The sequence below is a fragment of the Protobothrops mucrosquamatus genome, unplaced genomic scaffold (genome assembly GCF_001527695.2).
Source record: "Protobothrops mucrosquamatus isolate PMUCROS unplaced genomic scaffold, P.Mucros_1.0 scaffold115, whole genome shotgun sequence".
Classification (NCBI taxonomy): domain Eukaryota; kingdom Metazoa; phylum Chordata; class Lepidosauria; order Squamata; family Viperidae; genus Protobothrops; species Protobothrops mucrosquamatus.
In genome coordinates, this window is record NW_015386487.1 from 1,264,907 (window position 1) to 1,286,671 (window position 21,765).

At 53.1% G+C, this 21,765-nt stretch overlaps 2 protein-coding genes across 2 annotated transcripts; one reads left to right on the top strand and one right to left on the bottom strand.

The window, feature by feature from the left end:
- Positions 1-4,134: 4,134 nt before the first annotated feature.
- On the bottom strand, positions 4,135-15,632 carry C2CD2L (C2CD2 like). The gene is made up of 14 exons (XM_029283517.1): positions 15,300-15,632; positions 12,935-13,030; positions 11,534-11,653; positions 11,200-11,310; positions 10,507-10,623; positions 10,029-10,143; positions 9,796-9,910; positions 9,431-9,495; positions 9,103-9,230; positions 8,509-8,671; positions 7,975-8,076; positions 5,211-5,344; positions 4,740-5,025; positions 4,135-4,561 (listed from the first exon to the last, which is right to left on the bottom strand). The coding sequence occupies exons 1-14, from the start codon at positions 15,630-15,632 to the stop codon at positions 4,338-4,340; spliced, it is 2,109 nt and encodes a 702-aa protein (XP_029139350.1). The 3' UTR covers positions 4,135-4,337.
- An 821-nt stretch (positions 15,633-16,453) lies between these two features.
- Positions 16,454-20,566, top strand: DPAGT1 (dolichyl-phosphate N-acetylglucosaminephosphotransferase 1). Its single transcript, XM_015812907.1, has 9 exons — positions 16,454-16,608; positions 16,685-16,805; positions 16,905-17,118; positions 17,242-17,388; positions 17,481-17,565; positions 18,784-18,972; positions 19,357-19,444; positions 19,563-19,718; positions 20,026-20,566. The coding sequence occupies exons 1-9, from the start codon at positions 16,454-16,456 to the stop codon at positions 20,089-20,091; spliced, it is 1,221 nt and encodes a 406-aa protein (XP_015668393.1). The 3' UTR covers positions 20,092-20,566.
- The last annotated feature ends 1,199 nt before the right edge of the window (positions 20,567-21,765 follow it).

The following is a 21,765-nucleotide window of genomic DNA, read 5'->3' on the forward strand; positions in this document are numbered from 1 at the left end:
GGAGCCCGGCCGGCCCCGCCGGGGCGCCTCCGAGGCCGCGCGCCCCGCCCGAGCCTAGCCACAGCCAGAGCGCCAGCAGCGCCGGAGACATCGGGGCGCCTCTGCGGACCGGTGGCGGCTTTACAGCGGCATCTCCGGCGGCTGCCAACGGCGCGGCGGGGCGGGAGAGTTGGCGGGCCCGCGGGCGGAAAGGCGGCGGCGGCGGCGGCCAAGCTTTCCTCTGCCGGAGCTCGCCGGGAGCTGTAGTCCGGGCCCGGGGGCGGAGGAGGTGCCTCTGCGCAGGCGGCGGGAGGAGGAGCTGCGCGGCCGGCGGGAGGGGGGGCGGAGGCGGCGGCCGCTGTTCAATCTCGTCCGCTCGGCGCCCGCAACCCGGCTCCAGGGGGCCGCGGCGATGGGAGGGAGCTGCCCTGGGACGGCAGGGTGGAGGCCGCAGCCCCGTTTCTCCGCCGGCGCCCCCGTGCCCGCCGGCTCATCTACCCTCTGCCGGTAGGACCGACGCTTTTGCTCTCGCGGTCCGGAAAGGGCCCTTCTCGGGGCCCTCGGTGGAAGCGACCTGCCGGGGGATAAGCGCCGCGACGGGGAGGAAAGTTCCGCGACGGTCGGGCGAAGATGTCCGGGCTTCTCGGCAGCGGAAGAAGCCGCCGCCGCCTCCTCTCCCTCGTCCTCCCGGCTCTGCTGCTTCCGTGGTTTCGTGCATCCTGTAAGTGGATGAAGCATCAATGGAGAAAGCCCTCCCTCCGCCTCCCCCTTTCAGGCCCAGCGGGGTTCTGGACGCGGCCTTGGAGTCCAGTGCAGCTTAATAAGGCCCGTCACAGGCAGCAGGCGCAGCAGGGCCGCCAACGGGTACAAAGGTAGGCCCTTCACCTTAAATGAATGCTTGGCTCAGGCGAACCCTGGCCCGGCTTTCCCATGTAAAACGATCTGGGACAATACACACACTGGATTCACGCGTGGGATCCTTCGCTGGGAGACTGCCTGAGATGCAGCACAGGGGCGATCAGCAGAGGGCAGGGACCCTGGAGCTCCTCTCTGATGGCAACTGCATCAGCCAGCTGCAAAGGCAGCTGTGTCTTAGCGCAGGTTGAGAGGTAGCCTGCCAAAGTTACAACCTGCCCTGCTGCTCCGTGTCTTAGAGGAGGATGGAAAAGTGACGGGCAATGGGTAACCTGGCCTTGGATCACCTGAACGCCTTTTTGTAGGAGGCCCTGCCAGCCTGAGAGGGAATCCCTCCCACCAAACGCCACTGGTCCCACTGAGGTCACAGTTACCGACACTGACCCCTAAGCGGAAGCACGAGGCCTAGGTGCTCCTCATGCAGCCAGAAGCCCCACAGTCTGGGAGCATCCTGTGCTTGCCTTGAGCCCCTGGAGCAAACCAAGCTATAAAGTACCACCACCACTCCATTTAAAAAATTAATTTTGAACACATTTGCCCAAGTAACAGCCATGTTAGTTTGATGGTCAGAAGAGCTTCTCCACATTACAGCACGAAGCACTGGCTGGCCGGCTGCCAGACTAATCTAAGATGCTCAGCAGCTTCTGCACTGGCTTTGCTTGCCAGTCTTCCTTCATTTCCCATTGCAAGCTGTTTTTAAACTGGATCTCTTCAATAAGCTCCATATTTGGGCCATCTGGGGACTTGCTGAATGGTTTGCTGTTGAGGGCCTCAGACCCCAACCTTGAAAGCGCTTCATTTAAAAGGAACATATTTTCAGTTATTTTCCGTCTCCTTTCATCTTGTCTGCATAGAAACTCAGGACAGGAAGCTGCCAGTAGCTTAGCTAGATCAGAATAAGATCCGCACGCTTGGCAAGCATTGCTGAAAGCAGACCCTACAGAGAAATCACAGAGGCATAGGATGCCATTAGAACAGCACCTAGCAGCTTGTTTCAGCTTGGGATGAGGGGCAAGCAGGGGTCTATGTGGTATAGATCATGCTAAGAACACCTGAACAGGACGGCTTGTATACTTGTTATTCCACGCTGAACATCATTGCTTATACACGTGCCATAATATGAAATTTGCAACCAATCATTGTGTTGCCATTTTGAATTTCCTGTACCTTGGGGTATAAAAATAGAATGCCTGTCTTGTTCAGGGCTCCTCGTAGCCCCTTTGCTTCTGATCAGAAATAAAGGGATACATTTCCACTTTCCTCGGCCCTGCACTGTTTATTGGCTCTTGCGCGAACTACAGTTTGACTTTTGGCCATCACTTTTATTGCACTGATGTCTCAACTTTTTCCTCCCATAAGACGAGGCCTCAGATTGTCCCCTTCTTCTCTGGGTGACAGGAAACATTTTCCAAGCAGCAGGCTCAAAAGAAGCCAGGAAGAGTATTGAAGTTTGGCATGGACATTACGGGCAGCTGGTTAAAGCCAATTTGCCTGGCTGCCTTGGGGTAAGTCCAAGGATTGTGCTGGTCAAGCTCTAAGATGCATGTTACAGGCAATGCCCCCTCCCTCTTCAGAAAGCCAGGACTCTGTTCCTAAACCAAGTTCCACAGAAGTCAGAATGTAGGGCTAACTCTTTATCTTCACCTCTCTTAGAAATGGAAAAAATGGGACGCCTCTGATCCAAAGTGTTTCAAAGGTAAATCTACAAGTAATTCCATCAAGACTAGACAAACATGGCAAAGGTAGCCAAATCGGCAAATACAGTGTTATCTGCAGCGCTCGGACAGGGTTGAGTCAAATCACAGGATTGCAGCCAGCAGGAGGTCAGGAGAGAAACATAGAATGGCCGGTCTTCATGGCAAAGTTGTACCAATGACTTCAGCCTAAACTGAACAGCCTAAATTGACCTCTTCAGCTCCCCCCTCCCCCATCAAACTGACAGGAACAATCATAGAAACTGGCCTCCGGGACACAGGTTCCCAGGACACCCCAGGGAAAAACGCATCACTTTCTCTGCTGCTGAAGGGTCAGCAGGAATAATGTGCCTGCTGGGCACACCTCCCTCCTCTCCCCAAGCAGACAACCCCCCTGAAACACACACACACACACACCCTGCAGGAAGCTTCGATGCCCTGGCACTCCCTGCTGAAGGCCAAGGCAGCCATAACCAGCCGGGGCCTATTGTGACAAACCTGCCTTGCAGCACATGGTGGGGGGGGCGCACTTTCCCTGCAGCTGTGGAGTGCGATCCTATCTAGGGAAAGCTGCAGGCATTCCTTTGTGGGCACAAGCAGCTCCACAAGCTTGTCCTCCTGAGGGATCGGCTGATGGGGCAAGGGCAGCACAGCAAGAGCCCTGACCTGCAGACCCAAGCAGCCAGAAGAGAAATCCACTGGAGGGTTGGGGGCCGGGACAGGGTTCAACCTGCAGCATAGAAAGGGGAGCCATCCCACCTGGAATTGCCTTTGACACCCCCTCCACCCCCCAATTTCCAATGAGAAACATGGGGTTTCCGTGAAGCCTGTTCCAAATTTGTCCAAAAACCTGACTTCTAGGTAACAAAACAGTGATTTCCTTGTTGCCCCTCCTCCCACTCCCAGTCTGTTTCCAGGAACCTGCAGGAAGGGGCCAGCCCACCTCAACAAGTGTCCTCCCCCAATTCATGTGCATTGCCAGTCAGGGTCAGGAACAGCATCCAGTTGGACGTCAGGGCGGTGCAGTCCAGTCTCTCGGGGAGCCTCCAGAGCTGTGTCCAGCAGATGGTGCCTCCTTTCTCCCCTTCCCTGCTGTGCCCTGCAGGGGACGGGAACTCAGCAAGGGGCCTCCATTCCATGCCACCAAGTCTGGCAAGGAAGAGATCGAGCAAGCAGCACCAGGCGACTTCTGCTTAGAAGCTCTCTGGCTCCCTTCTGACAGCAACCAAGGTCCTTCTTTCTCAAAGGCGGGCCAGGGTCTGCAACTGAAGGGTCTTTGGGAACCACAGTTCAGGGCCCAAGAGCCTGGCTTGTCTACCCTTCTCATCATGTCTCATGAACCCACAGATGCCAAGGAAGCCAGCTATTTGCCCTTGCTGTTCAACAGAGCCTGGCAGGCAGAGTGGCTGTTGTTGGATAAAACCCTTCTCTGTCACACACACACACACACACACACACACACACCAAATTTCAGATTCAGGCTGGAGGTAGCCCATGGGGGCTGCCCACTCCCCACCTAGGCTAAAAGAGGAGTGCTCAGCAGATACTCAGAGCAGTATATTACACTCCTCATTCCACCAAGCGTCCGTTTCCTATGGCTATTGGCAAGACTTCCCACCGACCCACCTGCCCCCAGGCCTTCACTCCCTTTGCACAGGAGGACGGGGGGATTGGGGCCACAGTGCACAGACAGCAGACAACCATTAGCGACGGTCGGGGGCTTCTGGAGACAGCCAACGCAGCAGCTCCTCAGGGCTTCTCCACCGACGGGGTGCTCCCGTTGGCTTTGCTCTTTGCCCGGCCCTTGAAGGAGAAGCGCTTGATGAGGCGCCGCGAGAAGCTTCCGGATTTCTTCCTGGGGGCGGAGGCGCTGCTGGCGTTGGGCAAGTCATCATGCGACTGGCTGAGGCCTGCCTCCTTCTGTTTGTTCTTCCTCCGGAAGATCAGTTTGGTGCCACTTCGCAGGAAACCCACTGCAGGAGGAGGAGGAGGAGACTGAACCTGCACTGCTGGCTTGCCTAGCACAGGAGCTCCAAGCCTCCATCATGCTGGTTGGGGAATGGCTCAGAGACCACCTCCCAAATCCTGGCTACTCCTACAGAAGAGGGCCAGGAGGTCCCCGCCCAAAAGAAAGCTGGCCTCCTTCCTCACCTTTGTGGTCTTTCAGACTCCGGGTCTCCAGGGCACCTGTCGAGCCAGTTTCAGATTCCATGTCATCCACTGAGGGTCTCTCAGAGATGTCTGAATGTGTTGTTTCGTCCAGATCCTGGCTCGCCGTCTGAGGCGAGTATGAACTTTCCAGCTGTTGTGTGGCATCGCAGATGCTTGGCGGCGTGTATTCTGACAGACCAGCCATGATGGGGTCTTCTTGCAGGGGATTCCCCAGTGACACGGTGTAGCCAAGGGAGAGGGCCATTTCGTCCTGTGCTATGGGTACCTGCAGATCAGGACAAAGAGAAGCTGAAAGTTGGGGGGGGAGGGGATTGCCCTCACTTCCGGTTCCTTCTCAACAATAGAGCTTCCCAGAGTGGTCTGGAGTTGGGCAGCACGAAAGCCCAATCCAATGAATAAATGAAAATAACAAAGCAGTGTCAACTCTCAACCAGATAAACTGCCAGTTACCTTGGAAACTCCTGAGATGATCAGTGTACTACGCTTGGTTGGAGTCCTCTTTGCAGGCTTATTGGTCAGATCCGTCAGCTGCCTGATGGCTGTCTCGGCCACTGGATCCAGGCCGTTGGACACACAGCTGCTTCCTGGGAGAGAAGAGACACACTGCCCAAGATGCCAATTGCACAAAGTGGCTCTGGCAAACTCCTGGCTTTGCTAGCAAGTGTACCGTGCTAGCAAGTGTACCGTGCTAGTGGCCGAGAGGCATCTCTTTTCATTCAGACTTGTTTAACTTGATGTTAAACATGATGGTGCCTGATTCTTCCTCCAGGCCAGCCAGCCAGCAAGGCAGGTGAAACCAAGAACATGCTGGCTGGATTTCCGGTTCCTGCGAGCAGTGAAATCAGTTGAGAGATTCGGGATGCCGAGTTCTCCACCTGAGTTTCTTCCTGTTTGGGGACCCTAAATAGGCCAGAAGCTGCCCCGGAGAGGTGGCAATGAAGGAAGGTAGCCCCAGGGATCTAGGAGAGGTGGCGGTCTCCCCGATCGGTCCAGGAGAAGTCTCCCAGAACCAACAGGAGAAAGGCTAGCTAACTCCATTGTCTAGCTCCAGCTGCAAGCAACGGAAGTCAAAAGCTCTACTATAAACTGATTGTGAACAGTGCGTTTGAAGCTGGGTAAGAATTGATTTTCTCTATCCTACTTATTTTCCTGAAAAGGAGAACTCCCAAGAAGCAAAAATACCTCTAAGAGTAAAAAAAAAGGGTGGGGTTTTTCCCCCCCACCCTTTTGGCTATTGGAAGCGGGGAATCTAACCCTTTAAGGAGGAAAAAGACTAGAAAGAACTGAAAAATGATCCAATGCTGACACCTACTGGTAGATGAGGATTATGAAATCTCTGCCTGTGGCCTTCCAAGTTTTAATAAACACAACTGTTTAGATAAAGTGAGACCTACAGAAACAATGTATACTTTACAAGAGGAAATATATGATAAGCTGCAATCAATTCAAAGGACAATGATCTCAAACTACAAAGAAATACAAAACAACTTTGAAAGTATAAATCAACTTATCTCCAATTTAATTTTACTCCCAAAAAACTCTCAGGAGAATAGAGCAGAAATGACTGAATATAAATCCGAGGATAAAGACTTAAAAGATGGACTTCCACAAAATAAAAGAGTATGATTTAATTCAAGTGGAAGAAAAGACAACTTACATTTCAACATTACAAAGCAAATTTGAAGAGAAGAGAAAGGATTGGATGAAGAAACAAAAAGTGATAAAAGAAGTGGAGAGAAAAGGAAGGAAAAAGATTCCTAATAAAAAGGAGTGGGCAAATGCCCATGACAAAGACATTGATTTACTTTTTATATCTGCAGCAACACCTATGATCATACTGGAAAACCTTTTGATTCAGCAAAGTACATTGATTAAGAAAGATTCTGGGCAAAGAAAAAAGATTAAGATGGAAACTAAGAAAATAGATGATGGGTCATATCAGAGAGAATACTTAAAAAGAAGCATGTGTTTGAATATGGTTAAAGAAATAGAAAATTTTTGGAATATACCACTCTAAGAGGGATGAAATGTTTTAGATACTTAAATGTGACTGAATTTAAGAAAAGTATATAAAAATGCTTTGAATCAGAGTTAAGGGATTAGATGACTAGACCTATTGAATGGAATGTCTAAAGATTAAATATATTCTTAACTATGATGAAAAAGAATAAGAAATTTGAGGAAATAAATACATATTAACCTAGGAGGGATATATATTCTAAGTAGTATGTTATTTCTTATGTTCCATTGCTCTTGCTTTCTTTTCTTCTTTTTTATTTTTTATTTCTTTTTCGTTTTTCGTTTTCCCCCCTCTCTTTTTACTCTTTTATCTATTAGTTAAGAAATGTAAAAATGTGAGATGGCTTATATGGAAAAAATAGAATTAAATCTGTCAATGTAAATGTAACTAATCGTTGAGAAAACCTTTACTAGTAAGAATATTTAGAATTTGGTGGGAGAAATAAACTAAAATAAGGATTGTAACAGGATTGATGATAAGGCAACGCAAATGACTGAAAAGAAAAGAAATATACTAATATGAGGATTATTTTTTTAGGAATATTGGAAAAAGTATATACTTAATTGTCATTTATTAAAACAATAAGAATTGTATTAACTCAATGTTTGCAAAAAAGGATGTTTTTGGGAAAGAGGAAATCAACTAAAATTAATATATGGAATACAGATTATAGAAATCAATTGTTGAGTGTTTTTACAAATGTAACCCAGACAACACACTGTTTACCAATTATTGAGTGACTTATGCTTTGTTAAAAAATTAATAAAATATATTATAAAACAAAATAAAAAAATAGCAAAAAAGAGAGAACATGCTGGCTGGACCAGGTCAACTCAGCAAAGTGAATATAGATTTAAGCGGCAATTCTTCCTATCCAATACTCTAAGCATTTCATCAGGGTAATCTGGTGCCTTCCAGTTATTCTGAACTCTTTCCCATGATCCACAGCTGTTTTGCCCAATCAGGCAATCCAAAATATCTGGAAGGAACCCAACTGTCCTCCTGTTTGGAACTGGCTCCCGTCCCCATGTCTAGTCTCAGCCAAGGTCGGAGAGAAGGAAGACAGTGAAAAATTACAGACGCAGCTGGTCAACTGCTTCTTCAAAAAGGCCCATCTTGTGTTGGAGGGGCAGCATCCCACCAGCACTGTCCATCTCACAATCTCCCTAATTGTTCTTTTCTGACGTGACTCACTGCTACTGCAGGGAGATGTTCTGCTAGGACAGCCATTTTCTGGAAGCATCGTGGTGACCTTCTCTGTAACTTCCACTTTGGATGGAGATCTTGAGGGTGAATCTAGAGTGCAGGAGGAAGAAGGGTCAGCAAAGCGTCAATCACATCCAGCAGAAACCTCCCTTCAACAGCACCACAGAAATGCTCCACTCATGCTTTGCAGTAGGACAGGGATAGGCAACCTTGGCTCTTTTATGACTCATGGACTTCAACTCCCATAATTCCTGAGTCAGCTATGCCTACCCCTGCACTAGGACAACGCACAGCTGCAGCCTTCATGGGGGGGGGGGGAGCAGCTGCTTCAAGAGGAATTCTGGCCCTGGTACAGGCTCCCACCACTCAAACCCTGCTCTCTCCTTATTGCTCAGGCTGAATGTTGCATTACTGCCCAGATCCATGTGATCAGGAGGCCATTTGGGGTGCTCTCCAGCCGCATAAACCAGTTGGCTGATGACTTGCAAGCCTGACTGGCTGGCTGAAATTAGGATATCTTACCAAGCTTACAGTCCAGTTTGGGCCTGGACTGGATGGTGGTGACGGTGGTGACAATAGTGCCATCGGGCATTATGGTCCGGCCCATCTCGATCTTCTTAGTGGGAGTGATGCTGGTGCGCAGGGAGGAGGCAGCCTGGAGCTCTGGCATGTCCTGGTGGAGCAGCTGCCAAGACAGCCAAATACAACTCAGAAAAGCAAAACCTGAGAAGCCAGCTTTCTGCCTCACATACACAAAAGACACACAAAAATTCAGCCACTCCAAATTGTCTGCTTTGGAGCTGATCAGCTGAATCACATTGGCTGCCAACAGTTCAGCATGCCTGGAGATGGAGACCAACATCATTCTCTCCTGTTCCGAGAAGGGGGTTTCTTTGAGCTTTATTGCTTGAAAAAGGTAGTATAAAGTTTTTATAAGCCACGTAGACTCATCAAAACATTCCCCCACCTCTATTGTTTGGACTTTGCCCAGCCCTGCACTCCAAATCAATGCGCTTGGCTTAAAGCTGAGAAACTGGGGGTTGAGTGGAGCAGACAAAAGCGTAAAGCAAGGCAGGCAATCACGAAACAGTTTAGCCTCCCCTTCTGGCCTCTCACCTCCACGGCAATGGCTGCTGCTGGGGGCAGACCCTTGGGAGCCCCTGGACTCAGCAGGTAGAGCTGCTGCCCCTGCGGCTCTTTGGAGGAGGGGTCTATGGGGACAGCCACAAATCCCAGAAGCACATCTGCAAGGAAAAACCCAGCATGTGATGCCCACTGAACTGCAGCAGCTCCTTCCTCTCACAGATGCCAGCCAGAGCCACCCAGGTGAGATGCTTCTACCCCCTTTCTGCTCTTCCAGCTGTTAGCTTGTAAGCCAAGCCCAGCCCCAGAGTTCCCCCGGCCCAGCCTCATGCACTCCTTCAGCTGCCCACAGATGACTTACCCTCTCCAAAAGTGCTGCCTTCAAACACTCTCAGCACCAACTCTTTGCTCCGGGGACCAAGCTCCCTGTCCAGGGCAGGAAGGAAGGAAGCAGAGAGGCCATCAGCCTCGCCCTGCTAGCTCTTTTCCTGGATCAGGGCCACTTTCTCACTGCCCAGCAGCTTTGAGGGCAGAGCTCTCCAAAGGAAGGGAGAGGGCCTGAAGCGCAGACAGCCTGGGGGGGGGGCGAGTGGGCAGCATCTGCCTTCTTCTCAGGGCAGGCCAGCCAGGACTGGTTTTGCTATTTTAGGATTCTGGCCATGACACCCATCCTTTCCCAGCTCCCTCCCCCCATGACCCAAATACCGGAAGCTCAGGACTCCTTACAGAAGCAGCTTGCTGGGCCACTCCACCTCAGCAGCCGGCCCGGCCGGCACAGAGCCTGTTCTCTTCTGCTGCCGAGGGCTATCCAGCTCCACTTCACAACACAGCAGCCCATTTCCTGCAAGAGAAGCCCACAGCAGTGTAGGCGAAGTTCACCTCACCGGATTCCCCATCAGACACCCCCCCCCCATGCGGCAGGAGACCAGAGGTCCGAAAATGCCTGGAGTGCCTGGTACCTTGGCTCTCCTGGGATCCCAGGTGCAGAGCTCGCAGGTTCTGGAGCAGCAGCTTGGGCATCAGGGCAGGCACTGAGCTGGAGAGGGATCCCGGGGAAAGCCTGCTGCTGGGCTCCTGTGGGGGAGAGCCAGGGGGCACTGAGTAGCTGGCTGGAGGAACCTCCCCCTCCCCCAAAAACGTCTGAGGTGGCCCACAGGAAGTGCCAGAACTGCTGTTGTCCTTCTGTGATTCCCCGAGTCAATCAGTTTATGTGAAGCAGAATGCTAATAAAGATGTGAAATGGACACTGCCTCCCCTTTCCAGAGGTTGCCCTGGGTTCAAAGGAAGCAGGCAATGGAAATGCTGACCTAACCTCTTCATGGTCAACAGTGAAGGAGGGCCAGCCGCATATCTGGCTGAAAGGAATGGTGGGTTCGGCCTTATCTTAATGCCCAGACGGGCCCTATTAAGTTTTCCCTCTCAACCCTCCACCCTTACCATGTTGGCATTCATAATGCAGGCCTTCAGATTCACCATCATGGCTGGCTGGGTGCTAATAATGGAGTCTTCAATCAGATTCTTGATGATAGACAGGTCTGCCTTGCCATCGTTTTCCTGTAAGGGGCACCAGGAAAATTATGCCAGACCAGCCAGCAGGGGAAAAGTTCCTTTCCCGGAGTGAGGGGAGACTTGGCCCTGCAAAGCTGCCACCACAGAAACACCAGCTGGGAAGCAGCTCTTGTCGGCTCCCACCACATGCCGGCAGGTTAATTCAAGCTCTTGCCAAGCATTCACTGAGTGCCCACTGGGCTGGGTGGCGGTTTGCTAGGTGCCCAACACGATGCAGGAGTTTTATAAGGGCATCCGGTCAGATTGCAAAAACACCCCTGGGCTGCAGCACATGCAGTAGCGAGTTTCAGTGAAGCTCAGGAAACCATTTTCCTCTGAATGTCGCCGTGAGCTACCTGGATTGGCCACCTGGCATCCTAGGCAGGCAGAGGGCCACGCCTGCCCCAAGACATCCCTGCACAAGGCTGGTGCCAAATACCCCTTGCTTGGCAAGGTACCTGCAGGGCCTGGCAAAAGCCCCCCTGGGTCTCCTTGGCAGAAGCGACACAGAGCTCCATGAGAGGGAGGGGAAGGACCATGGGGGGGGGCTCTTCCTGCATTGCTGTCCCCTCCTTTGCTTACACTGTGCGGCTGGAGTCTCGGCGGGAGGGAGATCTTCCAGTCGGGCTTGTCTGTGAATGCCCAGGAGACCAGCAGCCCCTCGGCCTCCACCTCCTCCAGGCGGATCTCCAACTGGCCAATGGGACAAAGCTGATGTCAGGGCAGATTGCCAGGCAGGGTGAAATGCAAACGCTGGCTATGATCACCAAAAATAAATCCCACTAAAGGCAACATCAGCCGTGCCAGATGCAGAGGCCAACCTTGTCTCAAACGCTGGGGCCCAAAGCACCCCACCCCCTCCCGCCCCAGACCAACCCATGGAGAGTTTTCAACCCCCTCCTTCTGCCTCCTTCACCTGGGCCTGCCGTACAGCCAGGGAGACACAATAGGTGTCCATAGAGACCGCTGCCGGAGACTGCTGGGCCACCAAGACAGGGAACTGCACCGTGTCAGTTGAAAGGAGGCACTGCAACACCTGGAGGGGGGAAAGGGATGGGCAGTCACCGAGCGCCTTCCCAGAGCAGAGCAGCAGCAACTGCACAGCTTCCTCCTCCTCCTCCTCCTCCATCTACAGTCAGAGCAGCAGCAGTATTGCTCAGTAACTGCCATCCTGTCAGCTTTGACCTTTTGGAAAGAACTACTGAAGATAACTCATTGATTGAGGTTTGGAAAAGAGGCTTTAATTAAGTATTCCTGCCCTGTTTTCTTCTCGCAGCCTTCCCACAAAGCTGCTGGAGCTGGAACCTAGTGAATAACAGTTGGGGGGGGGGAGAAACTTTCATCAAGAAAACAGGAGGAGAGATTGTTGCCTCCCTGCAATCTTAGAGGAAAACAAGTTAATCCGCTCAACTCCAGAGCTTAATCCAGATCCCTCTTCCAGAGCTGCTCTTCATATTAGATATAGATACATCCAAACTCCTCTGCTGCTATCTTATAATCTCTGACTGGGAGTTTCAAGCTCTGTCTGAGCATCTTGACTCCCATTCAGGTGGGCCTCCGGAGAGTCCCCAGGGGATTATGGTGTGCCGTTCCTTTACTCAGTGGAGGAGGGACCAACACTTCCAGAGCAAAGCACTTATCCAATCAGCTGACATCCCAGGACTGTGTCCTTCTTATTTGCAGAGTTCAGTTCCCTGGCAATTTAAGCCTTCATCTCTAAGCTGACATCTGGTGCCTGCAAAAAGCAGCCCCTCCCCCATTCTGTCACTTATGCTCAGCTACAGGGCTCCCCACCTTCCTCCTGATCTGCTTCTCCTCTGTCTCTTCCCATGCAGGGCCACAGGACTTTAGGTTAGCTGCTGTGATCTAAGAGGTCAGTTGTCCAGTGATGGAGGGCAACTGCCAAGTTCAATGCTTTGGCAAACCTCAGACCAAATATATGTTCCCCCCAGTTGCAGCTGTCCTTTAGGGACAGCAGAGGTTTCTAGCCCTCTGCATTTAGACAGCTTCCTAAGGCTTTCTGGGGACTCTTCTGCAGTTTCAGAGAGGAGCCCAGCCCTGACACCAGGGCTGTCAGCTGGAGTCTGAGTGGGAAGACTCAGGGCATGGGGGGGGAGGTAACTGCCCTCAGGGCAGAAGCCCCCTTGTCTGGAATACAAGCGCCCCCCAGCACTCTGCAGGCTACTGGGAAGCTTCCCTGAGTTAGGAAGGAGAGGGAATGGCAGGTGGTGAGAGATGTGAAAACTGGCTGGGTTCAAACCAGGGCCACACTTTGTAGGCAAAGGTGTTCGCGCTTGTGGCCCTCTGGAGAACTCACCATCCTGTGATCCGACTCGTCAGTGTAGACCACGTGGCTGATAGTTACGGCTGGCAACTGCCGAGGGCTTTCCTCAAACGTGATCTGGACTGAGCTCTGGGAAGAAGAAAGTCTAGTTAGCCCACAGGAGGGAGCCGATGTGGGAAGGTCATGTTCTCAATCCAGGCTCTTCTGCAAGGTGCCATTTGTCAAGGGCATCCAGCGGGAGTCCAGACCCGTCCCCTTCTTGGGCATGGGCTGACTTTTCAAGCCACAGAGGGAGACGCCTGGCCTCCACTGCCAGTCCAAGCTGGAGCAGCCAGGCAGGGTGCTGGCGATGTGCAAGGCTTTCCTCAGCTGAATGTCAGCCCCTGCTGAACTCCTGCACATTGCTTGGACTTTGGCCAAAACGCCAAGGAGAGATCCTAAAGCAATCCTGCTGGATCCGCTTGTTCAGAAAGAATAGATCTTGCTCTACCCTCTGGAAATATCCAAAATAAATGTATTATTCGTAGGGAACAGCTTGCTCCAGAGCAGCCGCCTCTCTCCACCAACCTCCAGTTCACGGGATGGATGCAGCACCAGGTGAAGCAACGGCCAAGTTGCCACGAAGCTGGTGCTGCCATGCCCCTTTCAGATAAGGACCGCAGGCTGGGCTGCAAGAAGGGCCAGCCTCCCCTCTCCCTTGGCCTCTGGGGTCGCCACTGAGTGGGAGAGGGGAGGCTGGTGGCCGTCTAACTCTGTGGTCCTAATCCTGGTACAGTCACAGCCCCAAAGCAAGAGATCCTTTTTCTCTGCAAGAAGGGAGTTCAGGTGCTTAAGATGCAGAACAAGGCGTCCCCCTTCGAGGTCTGCAATACAGCAAACAGATCATTTCTGGACTGAATTTATACCAAGGAACTAGAAACATAATCAAAGAAGCAGTGAACGTAATGCCTGTTACTAAGCAAACAGTACAAGGAAATTAGCTACACATATTGAACAGCTCAACTGAACAGTGTGCAAGTCCCAAGGGGGCCGGACTGTGCTGCACACGAAAAGCCTTCTGGTGATTTCTCTTATTTCCAAGCAAAGCACAATCCAGCCCCTTTGGACGGCAGCCTTTCCTTGCTCCAGTACCGGCTCTGCCTATGGGCCGATCTTGCTGATGGAATGGAAAGAAAGGGGGCAGCACATAAGCTCCAGTGTGAGAAAACATGGACTCTGGCACAGGACTTAGGTCCTCCTCCAAATCTCTACTGAGATGGACCTCTGCGCTGGTGACTGAACCTGGGGAAGCACGCTTGCCAGCAGGTTCCTTGGATGCCAAAGTGATGGATGTCTGACGCTGTTTCTCTTCAGGATTATTTCCCCTGCAGAAAACTTTGTGCCTACTGTCCACCTGTTCTTTGCTTCTCTGAGGAAAACTTCAGAACCTCCAGGGACAGATCTGGGCAAAGTAAGCCTGGCCAGAAGGACACTTAGGAATGGATGACCAGTCTTAGGAGGGAAGAGGGCAAGCTTAATCAGGAGCTGCTGTGGTGCTGCCCCATCTTTATTTTTTAAGAACAGTGGAACAAAGCAGCTTGGGTGAGGAAGTGGCTGTCCTGACCCCAAACACTGGGAGGGTCTGTAGGGTGCAGCTCCAGAAGGAGGGGGACGCCAAGCTCGGCCTGATCAAACAAAGGAAGTTCAGGCAACTGCACCTTTTCCAAATCAGATTGTCTTCCTTACACAAATACCCAGAGAGGCCTACAACGACCTTTGCTGCATTTAAGAAAACTCTTCCTTAGGAAGTTTGCTCCGAGAGTAATAAGGATAATTAAGAGCTCTGACAGGCAGAAAGAAGTGCTAAGGGCAGGTACCTAGAAGCTCAAAACTCCGGCTTTAAAACAGGGACCACCGGGTATCAGGTCCGTTTCCTGCCCAACTCCAAATTTTAAGATGCCAAGAAACTTCTCCAGAGCTCCCAAATGCTTGCACCACCCAGAAAGGAGCTCCCTCCCAACCGGGCGGTCTCTCTTCATGGGACCCGGCCAGTCTCGGCTTCCTTGATGCAGGAAACAGCGAAACTCCCCAGGCGGCCAGGAAGGAGCAGGCCGTCGATCCCCCCCCCTCAAGGATTAGCCAGGAGAAGCAGAAAGCCGGCCAAGAGGGATCCATCAGCGGCGGCCGCCGGCAAGAAATCGCCAGGGGAGGGCGGCAGCTTTCCCGCGAGCGCAGCCCCTCATCGCTCCGCGGGAAGAGCCGGGCTTTCGGCCAGCGGCTGCGGCGGACGAGGGGAGTACCGCCCGTTCCGCTTCTTGCTCCCCCCCTCCCCCGCCGGTCGGTCAGCCTTTGCCGGGACGGCCAGAGCGCAGCTCCGACGGCAGCTCCCCCGTCTCCCCGCTCCTCCCGGCCGGCTTACCCCGTGCTGGCGGGCCTGGTCGTTGAGGGCGCGCAGCCAGGCTCGCTGCCAGTTCTCGCGGAAGGCGCGGAAGGCAAAGAGAGAGGCGAGCAAGCCGCGGGGCCCAGCCGCCGGAGAGCTCCCCGCGCCCTCGCGGGCTCTGCCCAGGCGCAGCACGGCCGCCCAGAGGCCGGCGGGGGCCGCCTGGCTCCGCGGGGCTCCTGCCGACCGTCTGCGGCCGCGCCATAGGCTCCGGGAGAGCTGCAGCAGCCAGGCCGAGACGGTGAGCAGGGAGGCAGCGAAGAGCAGCACCAGCACCGCCCAGCCCCAGCCCAGCCCCGGCACCGCTTCCATGGCGCGCCCGCCGCTCACGGGGCGTCCGGGGCATGCATGGCGAGGCCTCCTGGGCGGCCGAAGCGAGCGGGGGCAGCGTGGCTCGCCTCCTCCTTCCCGGAGCCGGCGCGGAGCTACATGGCAGCCGGGCTCTTCCGCCTCTCCTGACGGCCAAGCTGGGCGGGGCGACGCGTCGCGTCGCGGAGAGCCGACGGCTGGGCCGGGCTAACGCCGTCGCCGCCGCCCTCCCTGGGGACGGCTCCGCCTTAAAAGCGCCGGACGGGACGCGGCTCGGCTTGCTCCTGCCCGCCACGAGGGGCGCGCCGAAGGGCCCGGAGCAGCTGGGCGAGCCCGGCATCCAGCCGTCGCCGCCGCCTCGATCGCTCGGTCGGCCAGGCAAGCGCGGGGGCGCCGAGGAGCCTCGCGCCTCTTCGGTCTGGGGCGGCACTCAAGGCCGCAGCACTTCCTCGTCTCTCCGTCCCTCGGAGGGCTGCGGCGACGGGGCTCCCTCCCAGCCTGGCGGACGTGGTCGAGGGTCTCTCGGTTGCTCCCCCGCTTTCGCCCGGCCCGGCCCGGCCTGCGCCAGGGCGGAGGGGCAGCGCGCCAGAGCCGGGAGGGCGGCTGGGGGCGGCGCCGCCCGACGTGCCGAGCCGCGGTCCCTTTAACGGGCCCCGCCCGCGCGCGCGCGCGCCGGGTGACGTGAGAACCGCAGGCAGCTGTCGCGTGACGGGCGAGCGGGCCGCCATTCGCCGCCGGGGCCAGGCCGAGGCGTCCGCGGGAGATCCGGGCGGAAGCGGCGCTCGACTCGCCCGGCTCTTGGCTGCCCGCAGGGCGGCGGCGCGATGTGGAAGCTGCCGGTGGTGCCGCTGCTGATCAACCTGGGCGGCTCGGCGCTGGGCTGTTGGGCCACGCTGCGCCTGATCCCTGCCTTCCGCGAGCACTTCCTGGCGGCGCGGCTGTGCGGGGCCGACCTGAACAAGCGTTCCAAGCAGCCCGTGTGAGTGCCGGGGCGGCGGGGCGGGCGGGGCTGGCGGCGGGGGGCCGGAGCTGACCGGCAGCGCTCTCGTCCGCAGCCCGGAGTCGCAGGGCGTGATCAGCGGCGCCGTCTTCCTGCTCCTGCTCTTCTGCTTCATCCCGGTGCCCTTCCTGAGCTGCTTCGCCGAGGAGCGCTGCCAGGCCTTCCCGCATCACGAGGTCAGCCGGGGCGGGAGCCGGGGCGGGTCAGGGCGGGCAGGGGAGCCCCGCGGGCGGCGGCGGCGCTGACGGCCCTCCCGCCGCCCACCTGCCTTGCAGCTGGTGGCGCTGGTCGGCGCCCTCCTGGCCATCTGCTGCATGATTTTCCTGGGCTTCGCCGACGACGTCCTCAACCTGCGCTGGCGCCACAAGCTGCTGCTGCCCACCGCCGCCTCCCTGCCGCTGCTGATGGTCTACTTCACCAACTCGGGCAACACCACCATCGTGGTGCCCAAGCCCTTCCGGCTGCTACTGGGCGTTTACCTCGACCTGGGTGAGCCCCCCCCCCCCGCTGGGCCTGTGGCTCCCAGCCCTGCTGTGGGAGGCTGCAGGGGCAGTCCTGGGGCTGGTTGATGGAAGGTCAAAGCGGGTCTCCTGCTGTGTGCTTTTCCTGCAGGGATACTGTACTACGTGTACATGGGCATGCTGGCTGTGTTCTGCACCAATGCAATCAACATTCTGGCTGGGATTAACGGTCTGGAAGCCGGGCAGTCTTTGGTGATTGCTGCCTCCATCATTGCTTTCAATATTGCGGAGCTATCGGGTGGGTACTCAGGGTTTAGCCTCCTCTCGGCAAAGCCCGGTTGGGTCCTGTCAATTTGCTAACCTGCCTGCTCCTTATTTGCCTTCTCGCAGGGGATTGCAAGGATGACCACGTCTTCTCCCTCTACTTCATGATTCCTTTTTTCTTTACCACGCTAGGACTGCTATACCACAATTGGTAAGAGCCCCCACACACATGCACACACTTTTGAAAGCAAAGGCCAGCCTTTTCTCATGGCAGAATCTGCAGTCCTTACAGGACAAATTGTGGGTGGCAGTTTGAGAGTCTGGAGGGGTTACACAACTCCCCGCAGGGCACTTTGGAACTTTCTTTCCTGAGAAGGAAGAGATAGTCACCTCATGAGTAATCTGGTTTCAAGTGGAAACAGACACCTAATACAATCCTTGGTTATATAAACAGAGGCATAGAATCAAAATCACATGAAGTGTTAGTACCACTTTATAAAGCCTTAGGAAGGCCACACCTGGAATACTGCATCCAGTTTTGGTCTCCACAACATTAAAAAAAAAGGTTGAGACTTTGAAAAAAAAAAGTGCAAAGAAGAGAAACTAAGATGATTAAAGGCCTGGAGACTAAAACATATGAAGAACAGTTGCAGGATTTGGGAATGGCCAGTCTAGAGAAAAGAAGGACCATGATAGCAGTATTCCAATATTTGAGAGGCTTCCAAAGGGCAAGACAAGAAAAAATGGATGAAAACAGAAGCAACCTGGAATTAAGGGGAAACTTCCTAACAGTGAGGACAATTAACCAGTGAAACAACTTGCCTTCAGAAGTTGTGGGTGTTCATTACTGGAAGTTTTTAAGAGACTGGACAGTCACTTGTCTGAAATGGTATAGGGTCGTGGTGGCGAACCTATGGTACGTGTGCCACAAGTGGCACGCAGAGCCCTCTCTTTGGGCACACACGCCATTGCCCCAGTCCTAGGCCTTCAGCTGGGTTTTATAAAACCTGTTCTCTTTAGGCCTCCACCACCGCGTGCAAAAAAAAAAAAGGTTCAATCAATTTCAACTTCTCGTGGGCGCAAAGTTGGAATTGATTGAACTTTTTAGTCCCACCCAGTCTGCCATTACCACCGTAGCCACACCTACCCAATGGGCCATGCCCACCCAATGGGCCACGCCCACCCAGCACCCAACGATACATAAGTGGGTTTTGGGTTGCAGTTTGGGCACTCGGTCTCTAAAAGGTTTGCCATCACTGGTATAGGGTCTCCTGCTTGAGCAGGGGGCTGGACTAGAAGATCTCCAAGGTCCCTTCCAGCTCTGCACTAAGTGCCTTCTCTTTATTATGGATAATGCTTCTTTCTGCCTTCTGTGGGGAGAGGTCTTTACTGAACTGCCACATCTGTTTTCTCTCCTGCCTTACTGCAGGTACCCCTCCCGTGTGTTTGTGGGAGACACCTTCTGCTATTTTGCTGGCATGACCTTTGCCGTGGTGGGCATCCTTGGGCACTTCAGCAAGACAATGCTTCTCTTCTTCATTCCCCAAGTGGTCAACTTTCTCTACTCACTGCCCCAGCTTTTCCACATCATTCCATGCCCCCGCCATCGATTGCCCAGGTAAGAAAAAGGATGAGCCTGCCTGCTGCTTGGCCGCAACGAGTAAGAGCCAAGGAAAGTGCTATTCCTTTCAAAGCAGGCTTCTGAGAAAGGCCGTGGTCCTGGGCAAAGATCGGGGCTGTAAATCCTATTTGTTGAGATCTATATTTTATTTATATTTCACATTTCTGAACCCACCCATCTCCTTCACATAGGGACTTGTCAAATCAAACTTCACAAAGGATCCTCTCACTTTTACTCAGAACCATCCCTTTTCTTGGGGTGAAGGGTTGCCTGCCTTGATCAGGTGCCCTCTGCAGTCCCTTAATGCAACCGGGTTTCTGCTCATCCTGGCCTTGGCTGCATCCCCCTTTCCTCCCTGACTGCCTCCATCTCTGCCTTCAGATTCAACACGGATACAGGGAAGCTAGAGATGAGCTACTCGAGATTCAAGTCAAAGAACCTCTCTCCTTGGGGAGCATATACCCTCAAGGTAACTGTTAACTGAAGCGGGAAGGCACAATTCAGCAGCAATCTTCTGAGAGTGTCTTGGCTCTTCTTCCTTATGCTGATGAAGCTTTACGTGATAAGTAAAACGTGTTTCTCTCCAGGTAGCTAAGACACTCTGCCTAGTTGATGTGCGTCAGGGAAGAGACAAAGATGGAGAATTTACAGAATGCAATAACATGACCCTTATTAACTTTGTGCTGAAGCTAAAAGGACCAACTCCTGAACAAAACCTGACGGTTCTGCTGCTCCTAATACAGGTAAGGAGCACTTGGGGGGGGGGGCAGTTCAGTGATGCTCCCTTGGGGATGACAGTTGTGCTCTTTTCAACAAAACCTACCTAGGGGAACATTAAGCAGTTTTAGTTTCCACAGTACATACGCTGTTGCCTGACTGCTGTGGTATATTACGTGAAACTGGCCAGGGCGTTTGCAAAGCAGGATGCATAGCCAGGGGTACTTTGCATCCTAGCAGTTACAGTGAGGTGTGCAAAGCCTCAATATGATGAGTCATGAGCAATCAGCTGCATGTTTGCACTATCATCCCTCTTCTCCTTTCTGTCTTGAGGTTGCTGGTAGCTTGGTAGCTTTTGGTATCCGGTACCAGCTTGTGCGACTGTTTTATGACGCCTGAGCCGACATGTGGTCATTTGCTCCTCCTCTGTCCCTGTTATCCAATCCATCTGAGAAAAGCCTGAATGCTGTCCTGCCCAGGACATTCTTAGTTCCTGGCAGAAGGTGAGCTGCTGCTGCTGTTGCTACTGCTGGGAAGATCAGACCAGCCAAAGGGTTCAACTATCAGCCTCTCCTAGATGCAGCTTGGAAGCAACATTTCTCCCCCTGGTGATCTCAGGGTGCCTATGGGCATCCTTAGGAGGGAATCCAACAGAGTCAACGCCTGTAGCAACAGGTGAAGCAGGGGACACTCAGCTTCATAAACGGTTTCTTTGCTGTTTACTCCAGGGGAGGATTTGATTTTGGTTTCTTCACTTTGTGCTGAAAGAACTTCATGTATTTGAGATTTTGCTCTGAAGCCTGTTTAGAACTGCTGTGCTACCACCTTTCCCACAAACTTTGCTGGGTATAAATTTGTACTGTGTTTTTCTACATCCCATTTTGTACCCAACATATTTATGTATCAGACTGCCATAGAGGGGTGAAGTGGAGATCGAGCATTTTGAAGACATGGTGTAGGAATAGGCAGAGGGTGAGCTGGGGAGGAGGCTGTGGCAGAGGCACATGGCCCACAGCTGATGGCCCCATTATGCAAATCTGCAACTTGAATCCACGAAAGCTCAGAAGACAAAATCTCTGGTCCTGGTGACCGACCCAGATTGGATCCTGCAATATTATCCTGGGACGCGTATATTTGTCTTCATTCACACGTGTATAACTGATGTCATCAATTTGGAAGAGGTGGAGGTTTTTTGCAGAGAGCTTGTTGAGAGGATGTTGGATGAGCAAAATAGAAGAAATGCTAAGAAGCTCTTCAAGGAAAAAAAAGAAAAAGAAAAAAATTCTTTTGATATGTAAGGAACAAGAAAAGGAAACGATAGGCCTGCTAATGAGAGTAGAGGGCAAGAAGGTGACAGGCAGCAGAGAGAAAGCAGAACTGCTTAATTCCTTCTTTGCCTCTGTTTTTACACAAAAGGAAGAAATAGCCCAATCTACCAAACGCAGCATTGAGAGAGATATGTCTCTAGAGATTCTCAGTCATCCAGGTCATGGTTGTCCTATTTGCATTCTTTTAGAGAGTCATTGAGGCCATTTGGAGGTTTGCCTGTGTCTTCAGGGTCACCTGAATAGTACAAACGTGTGTGGACCTGGATGATTGAGAATCTCCATAGACGTTTAACCATGCACTTTGGGATGAACACCCTTTGAATGGTGCGGAGTATGAACAGATTTCCAGAAAACATTGCAGACTACAGGAACCATTTGCACTTCAGTTTGAGATGCAGACAACACAGACTCATCCCCAATAGCCTGCGCCTGTTTTCAACAGTGAAGGGACACAGGGCAGAAAACATCCTGCAGCCAAGAAGGCTCCACACATGTTTGCACTACTCAGCTGACCCTGAGGACACAGGTAAATCTCCAAATGGCCTCTCTAAAACGGATGTCAAACCCGATCACATTGCGGGACATATTGGGATTTGTTTTGCCCTTGCGGGGCCGGGCTGGGTGTAGCCTGTTTGACATGCCTGCTCTAAAAGAATGCAAATGACCAGCTGTCTGCAAAGAATATAAATCCATTTCCCCCCCCCATCCAGTCACAACTGAAGAGGTTTCTTGGATAAGAAGTGAA

What these genes read in the sequence shown, in the direction of transcription:
- C2CD2L (XM_029283517.1), bottom strand. Translation starts at nt 15,632, where the DNA reads ATGGAAGCGGTGCCGGGGCTGGGCTGGGGCTGGGCGGTGCTGGTGCTG. An exon ending in ACCAGGCCCGCCAGCACGGG is followed by an intron (nt 13,031 to 15,299) that starts GTAAGCCGGCCG and finishes TCTTCTTCCCAG; the next exon opens with AGCTCAGTCCAGATCACGTT. An exon ending in ACGAGTCGGATCACAGGATG is followed by an intron (nt 11,654 to 12,934) that starts GTGAGTTCTCCA and finishes TCCCCCCTCCAG; the next exon opens with GTGTTGCAGTGCCTCCTTTC.
- DPAGT1 (XM_015812907.1), top strand. Translation starts at nt 16,454, where the DNA reads ATGTGGAAGCTGCCGGTGGTGCCGCTGCTGATCAACCTGGGCGGCTCG. An exon ending in AAGCGTTCCAAGCAGCCCGT is followed by an intron (nt 16,609 to 16,684) that starts GTGAGTGCCGGG and finishes TCTCGTCCGCAG; the next exon opens with CCCGGAGTCGCAGGGCGTGA. An exon ending in GGGCGTTTACCTCGACCTGG is followed by an intron (nt 17,119 to 17,241) that starts GTGAGCCCCCCC and finishes CTTTTCCTGCAG; the next exon opens with GGATACTGTACTACGTGTAC.